Source organism: Doryrhamphus excisus, linkage group LG6 (genome assembly GCF_037039965.1).
Source record: "Doryrhamphus excisus strain RoL-2023G ecotype Guam linkage group LG6, RoL_Dexc_Guam_v1.1, whole genome shotgun sequence".
Taxonomy (NCBI): domain Eukaryota; kingdom Metazoa; phylum Chordata; class Actinopteri; order Syngnathiformes; family Syngnathidae; genus Doryrhamphus; species Doryrhamphus excisus.
In genome coordinates this window covers 16,281,258-16,298,159 of record NC_136362.1, presented here as the reverse complement: position 1 = coordinate 16,298,159, position 16,902 = coordinate 16,281,258, and the positions used below count along the sequence as shown (strand labels likewise).

General features: G+C 42.1%; 1 protein-coding gene across 3 annotated transcripts in view; it reads right to left on the bottom strand.

The window, feature by feature from the left end:
- Positions 1–16,902, bottom strand: part of LOC131125569 (5'-AMP-activated protein kinase subunit gamma-2-like) — a 32,254-nt gene that overhangs the window by 7,533 nt on the left and 7,819 nt on the right. The window contains exons 1-4 of one of the 3 annotated variants that reach the window (XM_058067229.2): positions 12,531–12,948; positions 5,611–5,840; positions 2,900–2,951; positions 1,795–1,901 (exon numbers count right to left, since the gene is read on the bottom strand). In XM_058067229.2, the coding sequence (XP_057923212.1) occupies positions 1,795–1,901; positions 2,900–2,951; positions 5,611–5,840; positions 12,531–12,624 (483 nt within the window). In that variant the 5' untranslated portion in view covers positions 12,625–12,948. Of the gene's footprint in view, positions 1–1,794; positions 1,902–2,899; positions 2,952–3,026; positions 3,149–5,610; positions 5,841–12,530; positions 12,949–16,902 lie in introns of those variants that run through there. The other 2 variants (XM_058067228.2, XM_058067231.2) reach the window with 2 other exon arrangements.

Here is a 16,902-nt window from a genome sequence, read left to right as displayed (position 1 = left end):
GTGTGTTTGAGGTCGTTGTCATGTTGGAATACTGCCCTGCGGCCCAGTTTCTGAAGGGAGGGGATCATGCTCTGCTTCAGGATGTCACAGTACATGTTGGCATTCATGGTTCCCTCAATGAACTGTAGCTCCCCAGTGCCGGCAGCACTCATGCAGCCCCAGACCATGACACTCCCACCACCATGTTTGACTGTAGGTAAAACACACTCGTCTTTGTACTCCTCACCTGGTTTCCGCCACACACGCTTGACACCATCTGAACCAAATAAGCTTATCTTGGTCTCATCAGACCACAGGACATGGTTCCAGTAATCCATGTCTTTAGTCTGCTTATCTTCAGCAAACTGTTTGCGGGCTTTCTTATGCATCATCTTTAGAAGAGGCTTCTTTCTGGGATGACAGCCATGCAGACCAATTTGATGCAGAGTGCGACGTATGGTCTGAGCACTGACAGGTTGACCACCCATCCCTTCAACCTCTGCAGCAATGCTGGCAGCACTCAGGCGTCTATTTTCCAAAGACAACCTCTGGATATGCTGCTGGGCACGTGCACTCAACTTCTTTGGTCGACCATGGCGAGGCCTGTTCTGAGTGGAACCTGTGATGTTAAACCGCTGTATGGTCTTGGCCACCGTGCTGCTGCTCAGTTTCAGAGTGTAGGCAATCTTCTTATAGCCTAAGCCATCTTCGTGTAGCGCAGCAATTCTTTTTTTCAGATCCTCAGAGAGTTCTTTGCCATGAGGTGCCATGTTAAACTTCCAGTGACCAGTATGAGAGAGTGTGAGAGTGATAAAACCAAATTTAACACACATGCTCCCCATTCACACCTGAAACCTTGTAACACCAATGGGTCACATGACACTGGGGAAAGAAAATGGGTAATTGGGCCCAATTTGGACATTTTCACTTAGGGGTGTATTCACTTTTGTTGCCTGCAGTTTAGACATTAAGGTCTGTGTATTGAGTTATTTTGAGGGAACAGTAAATTTACAGTTATACAAGTTGTACACTAACTACATTACATTGTAGCAAAGTTTCATTTCTTCAGTGGTGTCCCATGAAAAGATATAATAAAATATTTGCAGAAATGTGAGGGGTGTACTCACTTTTGTGACATCAAGAAGGTGCCTACAGCCACAGATGTTCATGCCATTGTTGCCCAGAAAATATAGGAGACTCAGTAGTTACTTAACAGAGGCGTTATCTGGAGTATTTTTGCTAAGTTAAGATGAACCGTGTGGCTTAAATAGAAATGCAGCATAGGCTGAGACTCAGACTGAATTAAGCTCAAGTTTTAATCATGACATTTTTCCATGTGTCTCCATCCCATGATGCACACACAGTAAAGGCGATAATACTTTGAGATTTTAAGATCGCTTTATTTTGTCTAGAAATGACCTCATTCTTTCTTTCGCCACTTTCACAACACTACCATTCCAAAAATGTGAAGCTATTTGAGGTGAAAGCTGACCTCTGGAGTCTCTTTAATCTGGCTTTAGTATTTCCTCTTCTTCTTTCAGATAAGATTGTAGCGTTTGCCTGTGTGGATTTAGTAGTTGAAGATATACACTTCAAAAGACCTGGCGAGATTACTGTTTAACAGCTTTATGACGCTTTCATGGCAATTTCAATCATCACCCAAAAACTGCTCTCAGGTCTGTTACTTTTTTCTCCAGTAAATATTAACTTGAAGCATGAAAATCGGTGGCCACAGTATAAAGTCACGTATCAGTATATATACACACAAGAAGAAAGCAATCTCAGATCTTATACATGAAGACAATCACTACTCACTTGGAGAGCTGTGTCGAACACGACCAGTTTGGAGCTTGTTGGGACGATGTCATAGCACTTGTGGGATTTCATAAAGCGCATGTAAATATCACTCTCAGGTTCAGCAGCTGGCGGGGGGAGTAGGAAAACACTTTTGAGCTCAGAGAACACATAATGACCACTTGGAAACAACACGCTGAACAACCATTATGGTTCTGGAGTACTCGCTTCCGCTTTGCTGCTCTCTCTTTGTGATCATTAAACTGTGTAGATGATAGATGGAGGGAAACACGTGGACATTAGGCTACACCTTAAAACAGGGCTCTTCGATTGGCAGCCTGCGGGCCAAATCCGGCCCATGAATGGCTTCAGACCAGCCTGCCAGTTCAGTCCAAAATACGTGAGAAGCTAACATTTTTGCAGCTTTTTGCAGAAGTGAGTCTCAATTGGTTTGGCTGTAGAACCCACCATCCCCTCTCAATTACAAGCAGCGACCCAAATTGGTGACATTTTTCAACTCAAACTCTGTACTCATGTTTTTCTCAACTATTAACCTTTTCATCAGTTATTTTTTTATTAATTTATTTTTTGTGCTCTCTCAGAGACCTGCGCCCCACTGAAAACGACTCCATGACCCACTTTTGGGTTACACCACACCAGTTGAGAATCACTTTTTACAGATTTTACATTTCATAGTCAGCCTAAACAGCAGATCACTCCCGTCACATAGAGAGAGAATCTATGAGGAACAATTTGTGCAGTAAGTCCATAACAACAGCAGAGCATTCTAGTCATAAAGGACCTTTGACTAGAGTTTTGGAATAGGTCCTGAAAAACAGCAGAGCGCTCCTAACATACAGATGATCTTTGACTCGCATTTTTTCAGTTGATCCTTATAAAGCAGTCCTGTCACATAAAGTATATTTTACATGTTTTGAACATGTACAAATGAAACATGAAAAAGGGTAAAACGGTTAAGGTATGGCATAGCCTTGCATAGACGTTATATAGAAATATATAGTCAAGGGATAAGTCCACCACCCGGAAGTGGCAGTTTCCATGTAGCACAACCGCTAACTGTCGCTGAATTGACGTCAACTTTACATTGCATCACGTTTACACTCACCATCGTCGTCTAGGTCAAGTTTCTCCAGCATACCTTCGAATAAACCGGACACCTAGAAAACAAAACAGGTGGGCTTGTAGCGACAAAACCACAAAAGAAGCAGAAGACAGAGCAGCGCGAAACACACGAAAAACTTTGCACTAAATAGACGCGTTTCCCAGCAACCCCCGCGGCGACTCCGAGACGCCCAGACGACGTCTCCACCGGTGTTTTGGACCGAGTGTCTCCGAAGGTCTCCGGGTCCTCTAAATATACACACTGACCGAACCGATTCGCTGTGCAGCACCAACTTCAGCAGCACGTTATTTCCGGAGAGGACACACCCCCTTTACGAGCCACAGTGGAACAGTCCTGGTCCACTTGGTGCACACAGGAGGGGGGCGGCTTGGAGCTTAAAACCAAAATAGGCGTCAGCGAACTAGCTTAACGTAGTCAAATTCAATTCTTACAGTCATACTTTCAACAACGTACCATTGCCATCGCAATACATAATCCACGGTGAGCAGAGAAGAAGCAGAAAGCTCTCAACCGTGTGGACACACCCCTCCACTCTGAGCAACCAGTGTGCTTTCGCCATATTAGGAAGTCCCTTGTTGCTAAGCAGCAAGAAGCTGGGGATACCTTGCTACATCATTCCCTGACAACAGTGCTGCATTCCATGAAACTGGGAAGTTGGAACTTCCGCTCTCTCCCAAAAAAACAATGGTCGTACCTCCAAAGGGTAAAGTATTGTACTACTTTAATTATGAGATTGTGACGTCAAACAATGTCTACGGCTAATAAAGACAATAATACACCTGCTATTACGAAATAGGTATACTGTATTTGTGTCAGCTAACTCTTCTACTACAGCCTGTGCTGTTATTTTTCTGAAAAATACACCAAATGGTGGTGCTGTTTTATTCCTTAATAATACTGGAACACTTAAACATGAGCCCTTGTAAGCATGAAATGGGAAATGTCCTACTTCCCAGAACACTTGAATGCAGCATGTCAACACTATGATCAGTGCAGTATAAAATATTATTGTACATTATCCAACATACAGATTGTGTCAGATTGTGACTTAAACTGTCTATGAAGGTATGAATGTGAGTGTGAATGGTTGTTGTCTCTGTGTGCCCTGTGATTGGCTGGCCACCAGTCCAGTGTGTATCCTGACTCTCGCCGGATGTCTGATGGGATAGGCTCCAGCATACCCCCAGGACCCTAGTGAGGATGGATGGATGGATAGATAGATTTCCCTTCTGAGTCTTCATTAGCAGCGGGGCCAGTGCAACAACAATGAGAAAGTCTGCATACCTGCTCAGGGATGCTCGGCCGCATCGCACTGCAATAGTGACACAGCACTTTTCTCGCAATGCTTCAATAAATCTTGCCCTGCCGCATCCCAGTAAGCATACAGACCCTTCTTGGCTTCATACTAAACTGCAGAGGTTTATGATCCATTACATTGATTGCTTTTTAAATTGGATTTGGAAAAAATATATATAAACAGCTACATCGGTGGATTATTTTGTAGTAGAGGAATATGGAGAAGGCCGTAGGCTCTGACCCTCAATTACTATCACCACCCTCGAGTGTTAATATCAGCGGTACACAACATTAGAGATGAAATATTGATTCGCCCTCCAATGCAGTATCAGTCACAGCAGCCACATACTAAGTCAGATCATTATTCATTAAATCAGCAGAGTAGCCCGAGCAAATCTGTTGTCCCATCACGACTCAGGCGTGACGGGAGCTCTGGACACTTTCAGTCCACATTAATGCTGTTTGAGATATGGCTTCCATCTTGCAATATTTACACTTGGGCCACACAGTGCATACACAAGCTCTATCAAATACACACATATAATGTAATACATTGTAGTTCAGGGGTGTTCAAAGCGTTTAATTTTAAAATCAGTCCTTGGCACATTTTAGACAGCACTGCAACATGCTGTGAACGCACCACCGAAATAGATGACGCGGGTATAACACAAGGTGGCTGGCTGCACTTGACTTGCGCGGCGCCGGTATAAACGTTTTGGTTGCTTATCACAATTACTATAGCACCATCCAGTGGTCCTAATTACAACAGCAGTTAATTTCATTGAAATTGCATCTTATTTTTATACTTAATGGGCCAGATTAAACCCAGTAAGTTAGAATGTGGTATTCTTAACGAGGTGGTTTCAGTTAACGAGGTTTTCACATTTGAAAGTGAGCCCTCAAACTTCGGGCTGTCCAGTCTCTACTTCCCAATCGGATTTGGATCCAACACATATGGCTGTATGTAAAAAGTGGGCATTTTAAAAATAAAAAAATTGCTATTTATTATCAACCCCTATACCATTTATCAGTTGGGTTGGGCAGCTATCGACGCAACACGAGTCCTCCTGAGCACCACACTAGAGTGGGCATGCCTGGATGTGGGCCGTGGGTAAAATAAATTAAAACAGGCCGCTTGAGGGACGCACAAAATAAAAAAAAATACAGCTGGAATAGGTGCGGATTCTGGAAGATCTAGAAAGCTTTCTGTAATGGTTACTGGTTCTGTACAACTCAATACAAAAGGGCCATAAAATGAGTACAATAGGTCCCCTTTAAGTAGTGTGACAACTTACTTTAATGTGACGTGAGCAGCCTAATTGAGTTGAAAAGCATGTTAGGAGTTCCGAATCTGAAATCCTTGCAAGACTTAGTAACTTTTTTGCAGTGTGACTCACTTGTTGTGAGGTAGAGTATTGCGGCACAGGGCTTGAAGAAAGTTTCAGGGGTTTCGCCGTGGGAAGGCCGAGGCGCTGTCCTGTGTCTAGAGGCGTGGACACAGAGCGGGAGCGGAAACGATCCCCCAGGAGGCGTTCCGGGCTTGGGACGCTCTGCGGGGCTTCCTGGGTGAACACAGGCTGGCTGGGTGCCTGTGTTGGCGTGGTGGGTGGTGTGGCAAGTCCAGAGGCTACAGACACATGAAAATCAGCTTTAAAAAAATACTCAATGTGCTGCATGTTATACTGTTGTTAGTCAAACACAGGCACTATACTGCTGTTGCAGATACCATCAAGTCAACACATGCTAGAGATGGAATGCACAAGTGAGATAAAGCCTGAGCTCAGCTGCTGACAGACATGGATGAAGTAAGTAAGCCCAGTGACAAAGACAGCAACACAACTGAGCAACTGAGCGTGATTGTAGGGAATTAATTGGGAGGTAACATACCAGAAAAAATAAACTAACCTCTTAATAGATTTGAAAACATCCACTTCCATCTCAAAAAGCAAAGTATTTAATTGCACAAACAACAATTGTAATTTGTAATTCCCTGTAGTGATACGATACAGGATTACTCAGGTTCTTGTTGATGGTTATGCCAACTGTTGCTAGGTATACTTTATAGGGCTAAATCATTACTGCCCCATTGGCCTGCAAGGGAAAAAAGCCCTATGTCAGCCATGTTCACGAGGCTGCTTTAATGTGCCGAAAAAGAAACAACATACAGCACTGTAAAGCTTGGGTTGTGCTTCTGTGAAGTTACTAGACCATGACAACACATTCACTACTTCATGAAAAAAAAACATTTTTGATTTTCTGCTCACCCCAGGTTCACAATATTAAAAAGATAACTAAGTAACATTCAATCTTTCATTTTCTACAGCTTATCCTCACAAGGGTCGCAAGGGTGCTGGAGCCTATCCCAGCTGTCTTTGGGCGAGAGGTGGGGTACACCCTGGACATATATAGACAAACAACCATTCACACTCACATTCATACCTATGGACAATTTAGAGTCTCCAATTAACCTAGCATGTTTTTGGAATGTGGGAGTAAGCCTGAGAACCCGGAGAAAACCACAGGGAGAACATGCAAACTCCATACAGAGATGTCCGAGGGTGGAATTGAACTGGTGTCTCCTGGCTGTGAGGCCTGCACGCTAACCACTGGGGGGTTCTCCCACATTCCAAAAACATGCATGTTATGTTAATTGGTGACTCCAAATTGTCCATAGGTATGAATGTGAGTGTGAATGGTTGTTTGTCTATATGTGCCCTGTGATTGGCTGGCGACCAGTCCAGGGTGTACCCCGCCAATCACCTCAAGACAGTTGGGATAGGCTCCAGCATACCCCCTCAACCCCAATGAAGATAAGTGGTATAGAAGATGGATGAACGTTTATACTGTGCATTTGTATCTGTATTTGTAAATCACAACTGACTTAGGGTGGTTGAGATGAGAAATGGGACCAAAAATCAGCAGATTACCACTGCCGTGAAAGGCGATGTATGGAGGCAAGCAAGCTAACGGGAGTCATGACTAGCAATAGTGTTAAGAAGACGCAAGTCGCAGTTTGGTAACACATTGCTTCCACAGTGAAATACGTCAACCAGGGGTGTCAAAAGTGTTGCCTGGGGGCCATTTCCAGACCACAGCTGTTTTGTTTTAATAGGCCAGTGGCAAACCATTTTTTTAACCCAGCAAAAATGGAAAACTAAAACAATAAGGCATAACGACGATGTTGGTGCTAATCAGATTTGTCTTTAAATACGTATTGCCTTAAAAAAAAACTAAAATTATCTAAGCGGTTACCCACATTCAGTATGCGGCCCTCAGTGGAAAAAGTTTGGACAGACGTAAACGGATAAACACAAGTACTGTAGATAAGACAGATGTATTGAGCTGGCATTGTTCAGCGAGAAGCTAGAACTATTCATGCTGCACTCCAGCTATTAAGGGACTTTAATCAAACAATCATTCACACTGTTCCAACTCTTACTGATGTTCTTTCACTGTCACCTGTAAATTATGCAGGGCTGTCAGATATAACGCAATCATTTATTTCATTAATTGTGTTAAAATTGTTGGCAGAATTAACACAAGCATATCATGGCAAGTCGAAGCTCTCTGTTATGACAAGTCACACAAAATCCTGGTTTAATTAGGTTGTAAAGTTTGGCAACAAAGTTTTGTAATTTGACAGCCCTAAAAATTATTTATTATATTCATTTATTTTTTTATTCAATAATTGTATACTGGTTTGTCTATATGTGCCCTGTGATTGGCTGGCGACCAGTCCAGGGTGTACCCCGCCTCTCGCCGGAAGACAGCTGGGATAGGCTCCAGCACCCCCCCCCGCGACCCTCGTGAGGAAAAGCGGTAGAAAATGAATGAATTGTATACTGTACCACTGTACATACTGTACCAATAATGAATACTGAGGTGCATACTGAACCACAAGGATGCCGTACCATGACATCACTAGTAAAAAGTACGAGTTATTACACAGTTCACGCTCTTCTATGTTAGCAATTATGACTCAAATGGTTGTTGATAACTCCATCCACAATAATTAGAGCGGTTACATCACCACGAGCGGTACGATTCAGTCAGCTGTTCATGACGCAGCTCTGGCTTTCCAAGGTGTCACAAGGTGTCACGGCCGACACATGCTCTCGCTCTTTCTCTCTCACATGAGGCGTCACGATCTTACGCCTTGACATGTGACACTGCCGACATATTTGCGAGGCCAGACAATGAGTGACACGGATAAATGCGTTCCCCATGGTTCATAAGATATCAAATGCAGCCCGCTGAAAAGCGTTAAGGTCGGCTTCTGAATGTGGAGCCAGCTTCTTTAGTAACAAGTATAGCAAGTAGTACAGTACAGTAATATACTACCCTCATTTATCGTAGTCAATTTGTTCAAGACCTGACTGCAATAAATGAATTTATGAATTATAATGGAGGCCCCAAAATCCTACACACCACCTTAATAGGTACCCAATTCCTATATATCAGGGGTCTCAAACTCGCGGCCCGCGGGCCAAATGCGGCCCACGAGACGCTAATTTGAGGCCCCCACCTTGATACCAAAGTTTAATGTTGAAATGACAGCTTAAAGCTGTGTGCACACCGGACACAATTAACATGATTTTGCCCCGCCCATACTGTTACCCTACCCTGTTACCCTACCCTGTTTTGCTTTGGATTAGCAATGAAGCTAAAGGCTTATGATGCTGGGTACAAATAAATGCAGGAAATGATTTGGAATAAAATGGAAAATACACGTCACGATAAAGCATCTCATCAAACATGTTGTTAAAGTTACGACGCTGCTCCCAGATGGATCTGAGTATGATGCTAACTTGCTAATTGGGTAAAATTATTAAGTTTCATTAATGTTCATGTTAAAGGTTAAATAACTGTTAATACTGTACATTTGAATCTGAAAAAAAATATTTCTCTACCAACTGTATGTGGTTTCTTACGTTTTTCTTATTTGCTGTTTTATTATTATTTTACTTATTTATTACTGATTGATTGATTTATTGTCTTTATTCTTAATTTGTTTATTTATTTTTTATCTTATTTTGTGTATAGAAAAATAAAAATTAAGATATTTGAGAACAGTGGAATGTTTTATCAGATATTTTGGTGTGGAAAACCGGAACCAAAGTACTGAAAAAGTGTAGGGTATAGCAGAAGCAATTGAAGCATTGAAGATTTTTTTTATTATCATTATTATTATCATCATTATTCATTTTTTTTTAATTATTTTTTTATAGATTTTTTTTCCTGTTTTTAATAATGCGTTTTGGGTTTTTTTTTGAAAACCTGATGCGGCCCGGCTTCACCCAGAACCTAGCTCCGGTGGTCCCCAGGTAAATTGAGTTTGAGACCCCTGCTATATACAGTAAAGTCTCGTTATATCCATATTGTCAGGAGTCTGAAAAAATATCGATATAACCGGACTGTTGATATATCCGATCCTGCACCGAACTGCATTAAAAGTGGGCAATAATGCACTCGACATTGTTCTATAGTATAGTCGGCTCTTCCAATCATTGTGAAGCAGAATTCACCAAGCGTTGGATTGTTCACCCACTAATAGGGAACGTGAGCTGGGTGTAGACCGTCGTGAGACAGGTTAGTTTTACCCTACTGATGATGTGTCGTTGCAACAGTAATTCATTGTTCTATAGTATAGAACAATGTCGAGCAGCTTAAATCAATCTTTGCTTAAGGATTTCAATACCAAAAAAGAACACGGCGAACGGCTGCTTCCAGTCAACACCAATTCCCGTACTTCCTGGTTCACAGGTCATGCTCAACCCGCCCCACATAGCTGGCCAAACACATGCCTGCAACAGAAGAACCAACTGCCAGCATGTACATATGAAAAATAGTGATTATTGCAAGCGATAAAAAGATATCTGAATACAACACAATTAAATACATGTATTTGTACGCTTGTGTCTTCGTTGGAATAGGTGTGTATGCTATGTCAGTTGGTTCTTCTGCTGCAGGCATGTGTTTTGCCAGCTATTTAGGGCGGGTTGAGCATGACCTGTGAACCAGGAAGTGCGGCAATCGGTGTGTGTGCTGCGCTCTGGTGGTGGAAGTGTGAAAAATAAAGTTGACTAGAAGCAGCCGTTCGCCATGTTCTTTTTTGGTATTGAAATCCTTAAGCAAAGATTGATTTAAGCTGCTTTTGTATCGACATAAGCAGACCAAATTGGCTGGCGGGAGATGAAAAGGGCATCGTAGTAACCGGATTATCATAATAACCGGGTATCGTACTAACGGAACTAATTATATCATAAAAGACTAGAAATTTGCCGGGAAATGAAAATAGTATCGTAATAAGCAGTACTTCGATACAACCGATATCGATATAACGAGACTTTACTGTATATATATAGGTTGAAGAATACTTGACTAGCAATTCAAAGACCCAAAATAAAAATCCTGGATGTAAACCCTCAAACCAAACGCAATAGGAAACCAGTTAGTTGTGGTGTAATGTGGCTAACAAGCAAACAAACTGATGAAAACATAACTCCTCGTCGAGGTAATGAAATGCGGGTTGAAACAAATGCTTGAGAGATAGCTGAAGGCCTTGTGTGTTGTCGTGCATATCAGTCAGCCCACTCTATCGCTTGACATTTAGTTGGCGTGCATCAGGCCCGCTCCGGCCGTGTGGCCTTCCTATTTTAGCCGTGCTGTTGTGGCACATTCCACAGAAGGAGATAACAGAGGCTGGGTGCTAGCTCTCTCTATCCTCAGTCTGCTACACACCACCACCCGGGAAACAGGAAGCCACTTTAACTGGCGACAAACAAAACTGGCATGGTTCTTTGCAACCATGGAACCAGGATAACAGAAATATACGGACAGTCAGATTATGAACAATGAAAAACACAACATTCATGTGTCTGTATTTGTGTATGAACCACCAGTGCCTATTGATGGTGCATCAACAGATTATGAATAAGATGTTAACTTTTCATGCATGGTGACATTTGCCAACATTGCTAATATTAACTTATATAACTTATATCATCCCCGTTAATTGGACGCCAGACTCGACCGCATTTATGAATCAAACATTTTTGGAGTTAGAGCATAGAAACCCCATTTACAACCCTTTACATGTGGATAAAATGTCTTTTAATGTTAACATTAAAATTTCTTTTAATGTTATTAGAGCCCTCTAGACATGAAATAACACCCCTATTGTCACCTTTAAAATCATATTACCCAATATAATACACATAACTCGAGAAAATATGCAATTTAAGACATATGATTCGCGCTTGTGTGTATTTCAGTAAATGTTTTGCGGATTCGTGGACAGGAAGTGATGTCTGGGATTCAGAGTTGAGTTTTAGCTGGGGTAAATACGGCCACAACAGTAGACATGTTAGGATAATGGTAATCATGATGATGGTTATTATTGTTATTTTGTCATTGTGCCTGTTGTGGGCAATCGTTAATATAAAGCCTGTCGTTTGTTAGCAACTCTTGTGTGTGTTGTAATGACGCCTAACGGTAGTTGATCAACATTTTTATGCTTGAAAATACTGAATTTAAGCCAAGCATATATCAAATGTACTTAAATATGCATTTTTTGTGATCGTTTATTTCTTAATACATATTTTAAAGCTGTGATGTTCAATGTTCAAACCACGACGTGGACTGGGAAAAGGATGACTGCAATTGGATTTACATCATTTCTTATGGGCAAAACTTTGTACGATTCATTTTTGAACGAAAACTGTGGTACAGATTAATAACAAAGGATGAGGTACCACTGTATTTCCAATGGAAGAAAAAAAAAGTTTCAAAATTACAATCCTTTTGAGTGAACCAGCATGCCAGAATGGATTCTGTCAAGCCCTGGAGGGGGTCAATTAGGATGCATAAAGATCCTATTAGTGTGCATGGAAGACAAATGACCTCTAATGGCCCCCACAAACCGAAATGCCCAGTCTGTCACCGCTACAGCTAAGACATGTCTCCAGATCACATGACTGACGCTTTAAGCTGAGGTGTCAGCATGTCATATAGAAGAGGAGAACCATGTACTGTGCTGTATGGCCTATGCTTAACCTCCTCCTAGAGGTCATCAGTTTTTCTAACTTACGAGCGCATAAAGTCAGCATAAAAAATGCTTTTGTCAACAAAATGACAAAAAGCCTGCAAGGTGATCAATGCTGTTGATTGACAGAGGCTGAGATACAGGGTTCCTTTAGACACTGGGATGCACGCTCGTTCTTCAGTCTTGACAAGAACTCGTGCGAAAATACACCCGAGTGCAATGAATATTGACAAACATCATACTGGTAATTCATCAAGAGCAACAGTGCTTTACCCGAAAGGCACGACGCCTCCGACTGATGCCTCCCCCCAAGTCCATCTTGCTCCTTGCGTTTCTTACTCCTTCTCAGGCTGCCAAACCTCTTCATGGAGCACGGTGGGCTGTGGCTTCCAAACTAAATTTGACCACCGTGACCATCTGCATTACGACAGAAGCGACTCGGCAGTAAAAGGAGAGTCACTCCATATCCCTCATGGGGACAAAACAAAGCTGGTTGTCCACTTTTCCTTTAAATGAGATGCAGACACCGTTCCTCAGGGTAAAAATGGCAAATGCTTAAAAGGGTAAGCTTGCAAATACAAATCAGCTGCGTTACCTCCTCAAAAACAAGTGGAGGAGCAGTAAATTCTGCACAGCTCCATTCAAAAGTTCCCCTATTGAGTGATGCATATGGCCTCCGTGTTCCCCGCCCCGTTCCTCCTCTCAGAGCTGTAAATTGTCAGGTGCAGCTGTGGGTGGCGTCTCTTTAATACAGCACGGGTTTCAAAGGAGGCCAGCCTATGTGGAGCAGGCGGGGGAGAATCAGCTGCCATTGGTCAGGTCTGCACTTCACTCCACCCCCCCTCCTACTGCACTACCAACTAGCTCCTGAAGAGTTAACTCCACCAAGGCACGCATGTCTTGTAGCACCACTATGGGTTGGGGTCAAAATGCTTAGGAAGAGAGGCATATGTAATACGGATATCCTCCTAATCATTAAATAAATAGTCAATGTTGTGGTGATTAGGATAAACAACCTCAGGTTACAGTGGTTGTTGTTTAGCTTGAGAAATTTCAAGTCAATCTGACTAATGAGGTCAAACTCAAGAGTTTACATTTGTGAAAGGGAAGGTGAGGTATTCTGCACCGTCTCCATATATATTTATTTTTAACACCCTCATGAAGCCTGACTGGACATAAGAACAACAACTCAAGCTTTATCAATGTAGGGCAAATGAGATTATTATGGAGATCGTTACCACAAAATGGTGGATTTTCCCACAAATAAAAGACTCAAGAATCTGCAACGAAGTTGTGAATGTTGAATCGTGAATCCAACATATATCTGAATGAAGATACTTTACAGCCTACTTATTACATTCATTCATTTTCTACTGCTTTTCCTCACGAGGGTCGCGGGGGTGCTGGAGCCTATCCCAGCTGTCTTTGGGCGAGAGGCGGGGTACACCCTGGACTGGTCGCCAGCCAATCACAGGGCACATATAGACAAACAACCATTCACACTCACATTCATACCTATGGACAATTTGGAGTCGCCAATTAACCTAGCATGTTTTTGGAATGTGGGAGGAAACCGGAGTACCCGGAGAAAACCCACACATGCACGGGGAGAACATGCAAACTCCACACAGAGATGGCCGAGGGTGGAATTGAACCCTGATCTCCTAGCTGTGAGGTCTGCGCGCTAACCACTCGACCGCCGTGCCGCTACTTATTACATATGAATGAAATTTCTTCTACATTTCATTTTACCCCATAAAATGAAGCCTTATTTTGCAAACCGTTTTATGGGGCAGGCCAATAAAACAAGTCTCTGACTGCAAACGGTCCCTGCACCAGACTTTAGACACCCATGTTATGGGAAACAATTAGGACACCCCACGTTCGCCCCAGCATGTCAGACAAACAATCAAATCAAGTGTATGGCTGCTGGGACATTTGGCAGTCAGCTGTCAGGACCTTTTTTAGTGGAGGGAGCTGACCTGGGGGGGGGGGGTTGGGGCAACCCATGTTCAGTCAGCTGATCAGAAGACCTCCACTCGCATAGCCATCCCCTTTAAACAGATGACATTAGTGATAACGTGTCCAAGACGGCTAACAACCCTAACCCTTTGCATGACCCCTTCATTGTTTAGTTACCAAAATGCATCCACATGTATTACACTGCCATTTAAAGGGCTGTGGATTTTGCAAGGCTCCCTGTTCCTTTTATTTACTGACAACATACAGCACACTATAGCAACAGTGAGAAGAAAGAACGGGTGAGAGAGAGGCCTAACCACAGGCACAGCATGGCTGTATGAGGTAGCTGCCACGGCTTGGTCACTTCCAGATAAGGCCATGGAAAACCTTAATCGTTGACTTTAGCGGACTGTGAGAGCCTTACAAAGCTTCGGGAGATCATCTTCAGTTTCAGTGGTGTGAAAAAGGTTTTTTTTTTGCATGTTCACACTTGATGTTTCAGATCAAACTAATTGAAGTATTAGTTAATGACAACACAAATTAACACAAAATGATGTTTTTAAATCAAACTGTTTATGATTAAGGGAGAAAAAAAATCCACACAGAAGTGATTGACCCCTAAACCTAATAACTGTTTGGGCCACCCTTAGCAGCAACAACCTCAATGAAGCATTTGTGATAACTATAGAGGGATTTTGGCCCACTCATCTGCAGAATCTTTCCAGAAAGATTCTGCAAATATATTTCAATATTGAAAATATTGAAAATATACAGCTGGATCTCAAACTCTGGTTGAGCTGATGGACATTTCTCAGCCTTTTTAAGGATCAAGGTCAGGACTTTGACTACACCACTCCAAAGTCTTTAACCCAACCAGTTTTTCTTTAACCATTCAGAGGTGGACTTGGTGTGTTTTGGGATCACTGTTCGGCTGCAGAACCCAAGTTCGTTTCAGCTTGAGATGGCCCGACATTCTCCTTCAGGATTTTTTGGAAGTCTTCCAGGTCCTGAAGCAGCAAAACAGCCCCAGACCATCACACTACCTCCACCATATTTTATTGTTGGTATGATGTTCTTTTTCTGAAATGTGCCATTACTTTTACACCAGTAATGGGACACACAACTTCCAAAAATATCTCCCTTTGTCTCGTCAGACCACAAAAGTATTTTCCTAATGTTCTTGGGGGATCATCAAGGTGTTTTCTGGTAGAATTGAGACGAGCCTTAATGTTCTTTTTGGTCACCAATATTTTTCATCTTGGACAAATGAGGCCTGCAGTTTTTTGGATGTTGTTGTGGGATCTTTTGTGACCTCTTGGATGCGTCGTCTGTGTGCTCTTGGGGTAATTATGATTGGCCGGCCACTCCTGTAAAGGTTCATCACTGTTCCATGTTTTCCCATTTGTAGATAATGGCTCTCATTGGGGATTGCTGGCTCCCAAAGCTATAGAAATGGCTTTACAAACTTTTCCAGACTCATAGATCTCAATTAATCTGTTATGTTTTAACAGGGAAGGGAATCGCTTTCTCACACAGGTAAGTTTGGATTTTTTTTCTCCTTTAATAATAAAAAGTCTCATTTAAAAACTGCATTTTGTGAAAAGTTGTGTTGTCATTGACTAATATTTAAATGTGTCTAATGATCTGAAATAATAAAGTGTGACAAACATGTAAATTAAGTATATTTAGAAGATATATAACATTTAAGTTGAATATATACACAACATAAGATATATAAGATAAAAAAGCATAGGCAAGACTCCAGAAAAAGGTCCCGCAAAAATCCTGTAATACTATCATGAGATGCAAAAGGCTTTAAAATAGAAGGAACTCAAGAAGACAGAAATTAAGCTTTGAGCACACCCTTGTGGTGAGTGCAAGAAAAACAGTACTGCAATGAGAGATAAAAAGATGTACAGTATACATTGCATAGTACTTCAAATTACCATGCACACAAAAACCATGTCAATATTGTGTCAATATTATATTGCAAAACTGATCTATTTATTTATCTGTACTTTGCAGACTGAACTCAAAACCTCAAAACTGAAACCAGTGAAATAAACAACTACAAAATGGGACACATTGCATGCCGAGTCAAGCTACTAGGATGCTAACATTTTGTCAAAACTACATGAAGAATACAGTTGGACTGAATTAGTGTATTAACAACACGACAACACACGTGCCATATCGTAGGCTAACAGAAAAATGTGCACAAAGGCCAAATTACGTTAACCAAGGTTCCACTGTATATCCAAGTTTCATTTATATACTACAGTCCCTTGAGAAGATATAAAATCTATTTTCTGTGACAGACAGTAGGTTTCCCAATACTTTAGCCTGACTGGAATCCTGCCGTGAGTATGTTTGAGCCCAGTTGCCGTCACTAACAACTCCTGAGGTCTGGCCCCAGTGTAGTGATTCCGTCAGCTCCTGCCAAAGTGACCCACAGCGAGGAAATGGGGTAGGGGTGAAGAATGGGCGCCTGTGTGAGCCAAAAACACATGACTCATCTTTGCGTAGTAGGTCTGTTTCTATGTTTGGGTTATGTAATAGTAATCAGCCAACCTGGTGCATGGAGACACGGGCGCTGACTAATGTGCCTGTTAGCATAGTTAGCCATGAAGCGAGGCCTTGCGTGGCCCCTCCTTACCACACTCATTAATGTGTCTCCATAGCA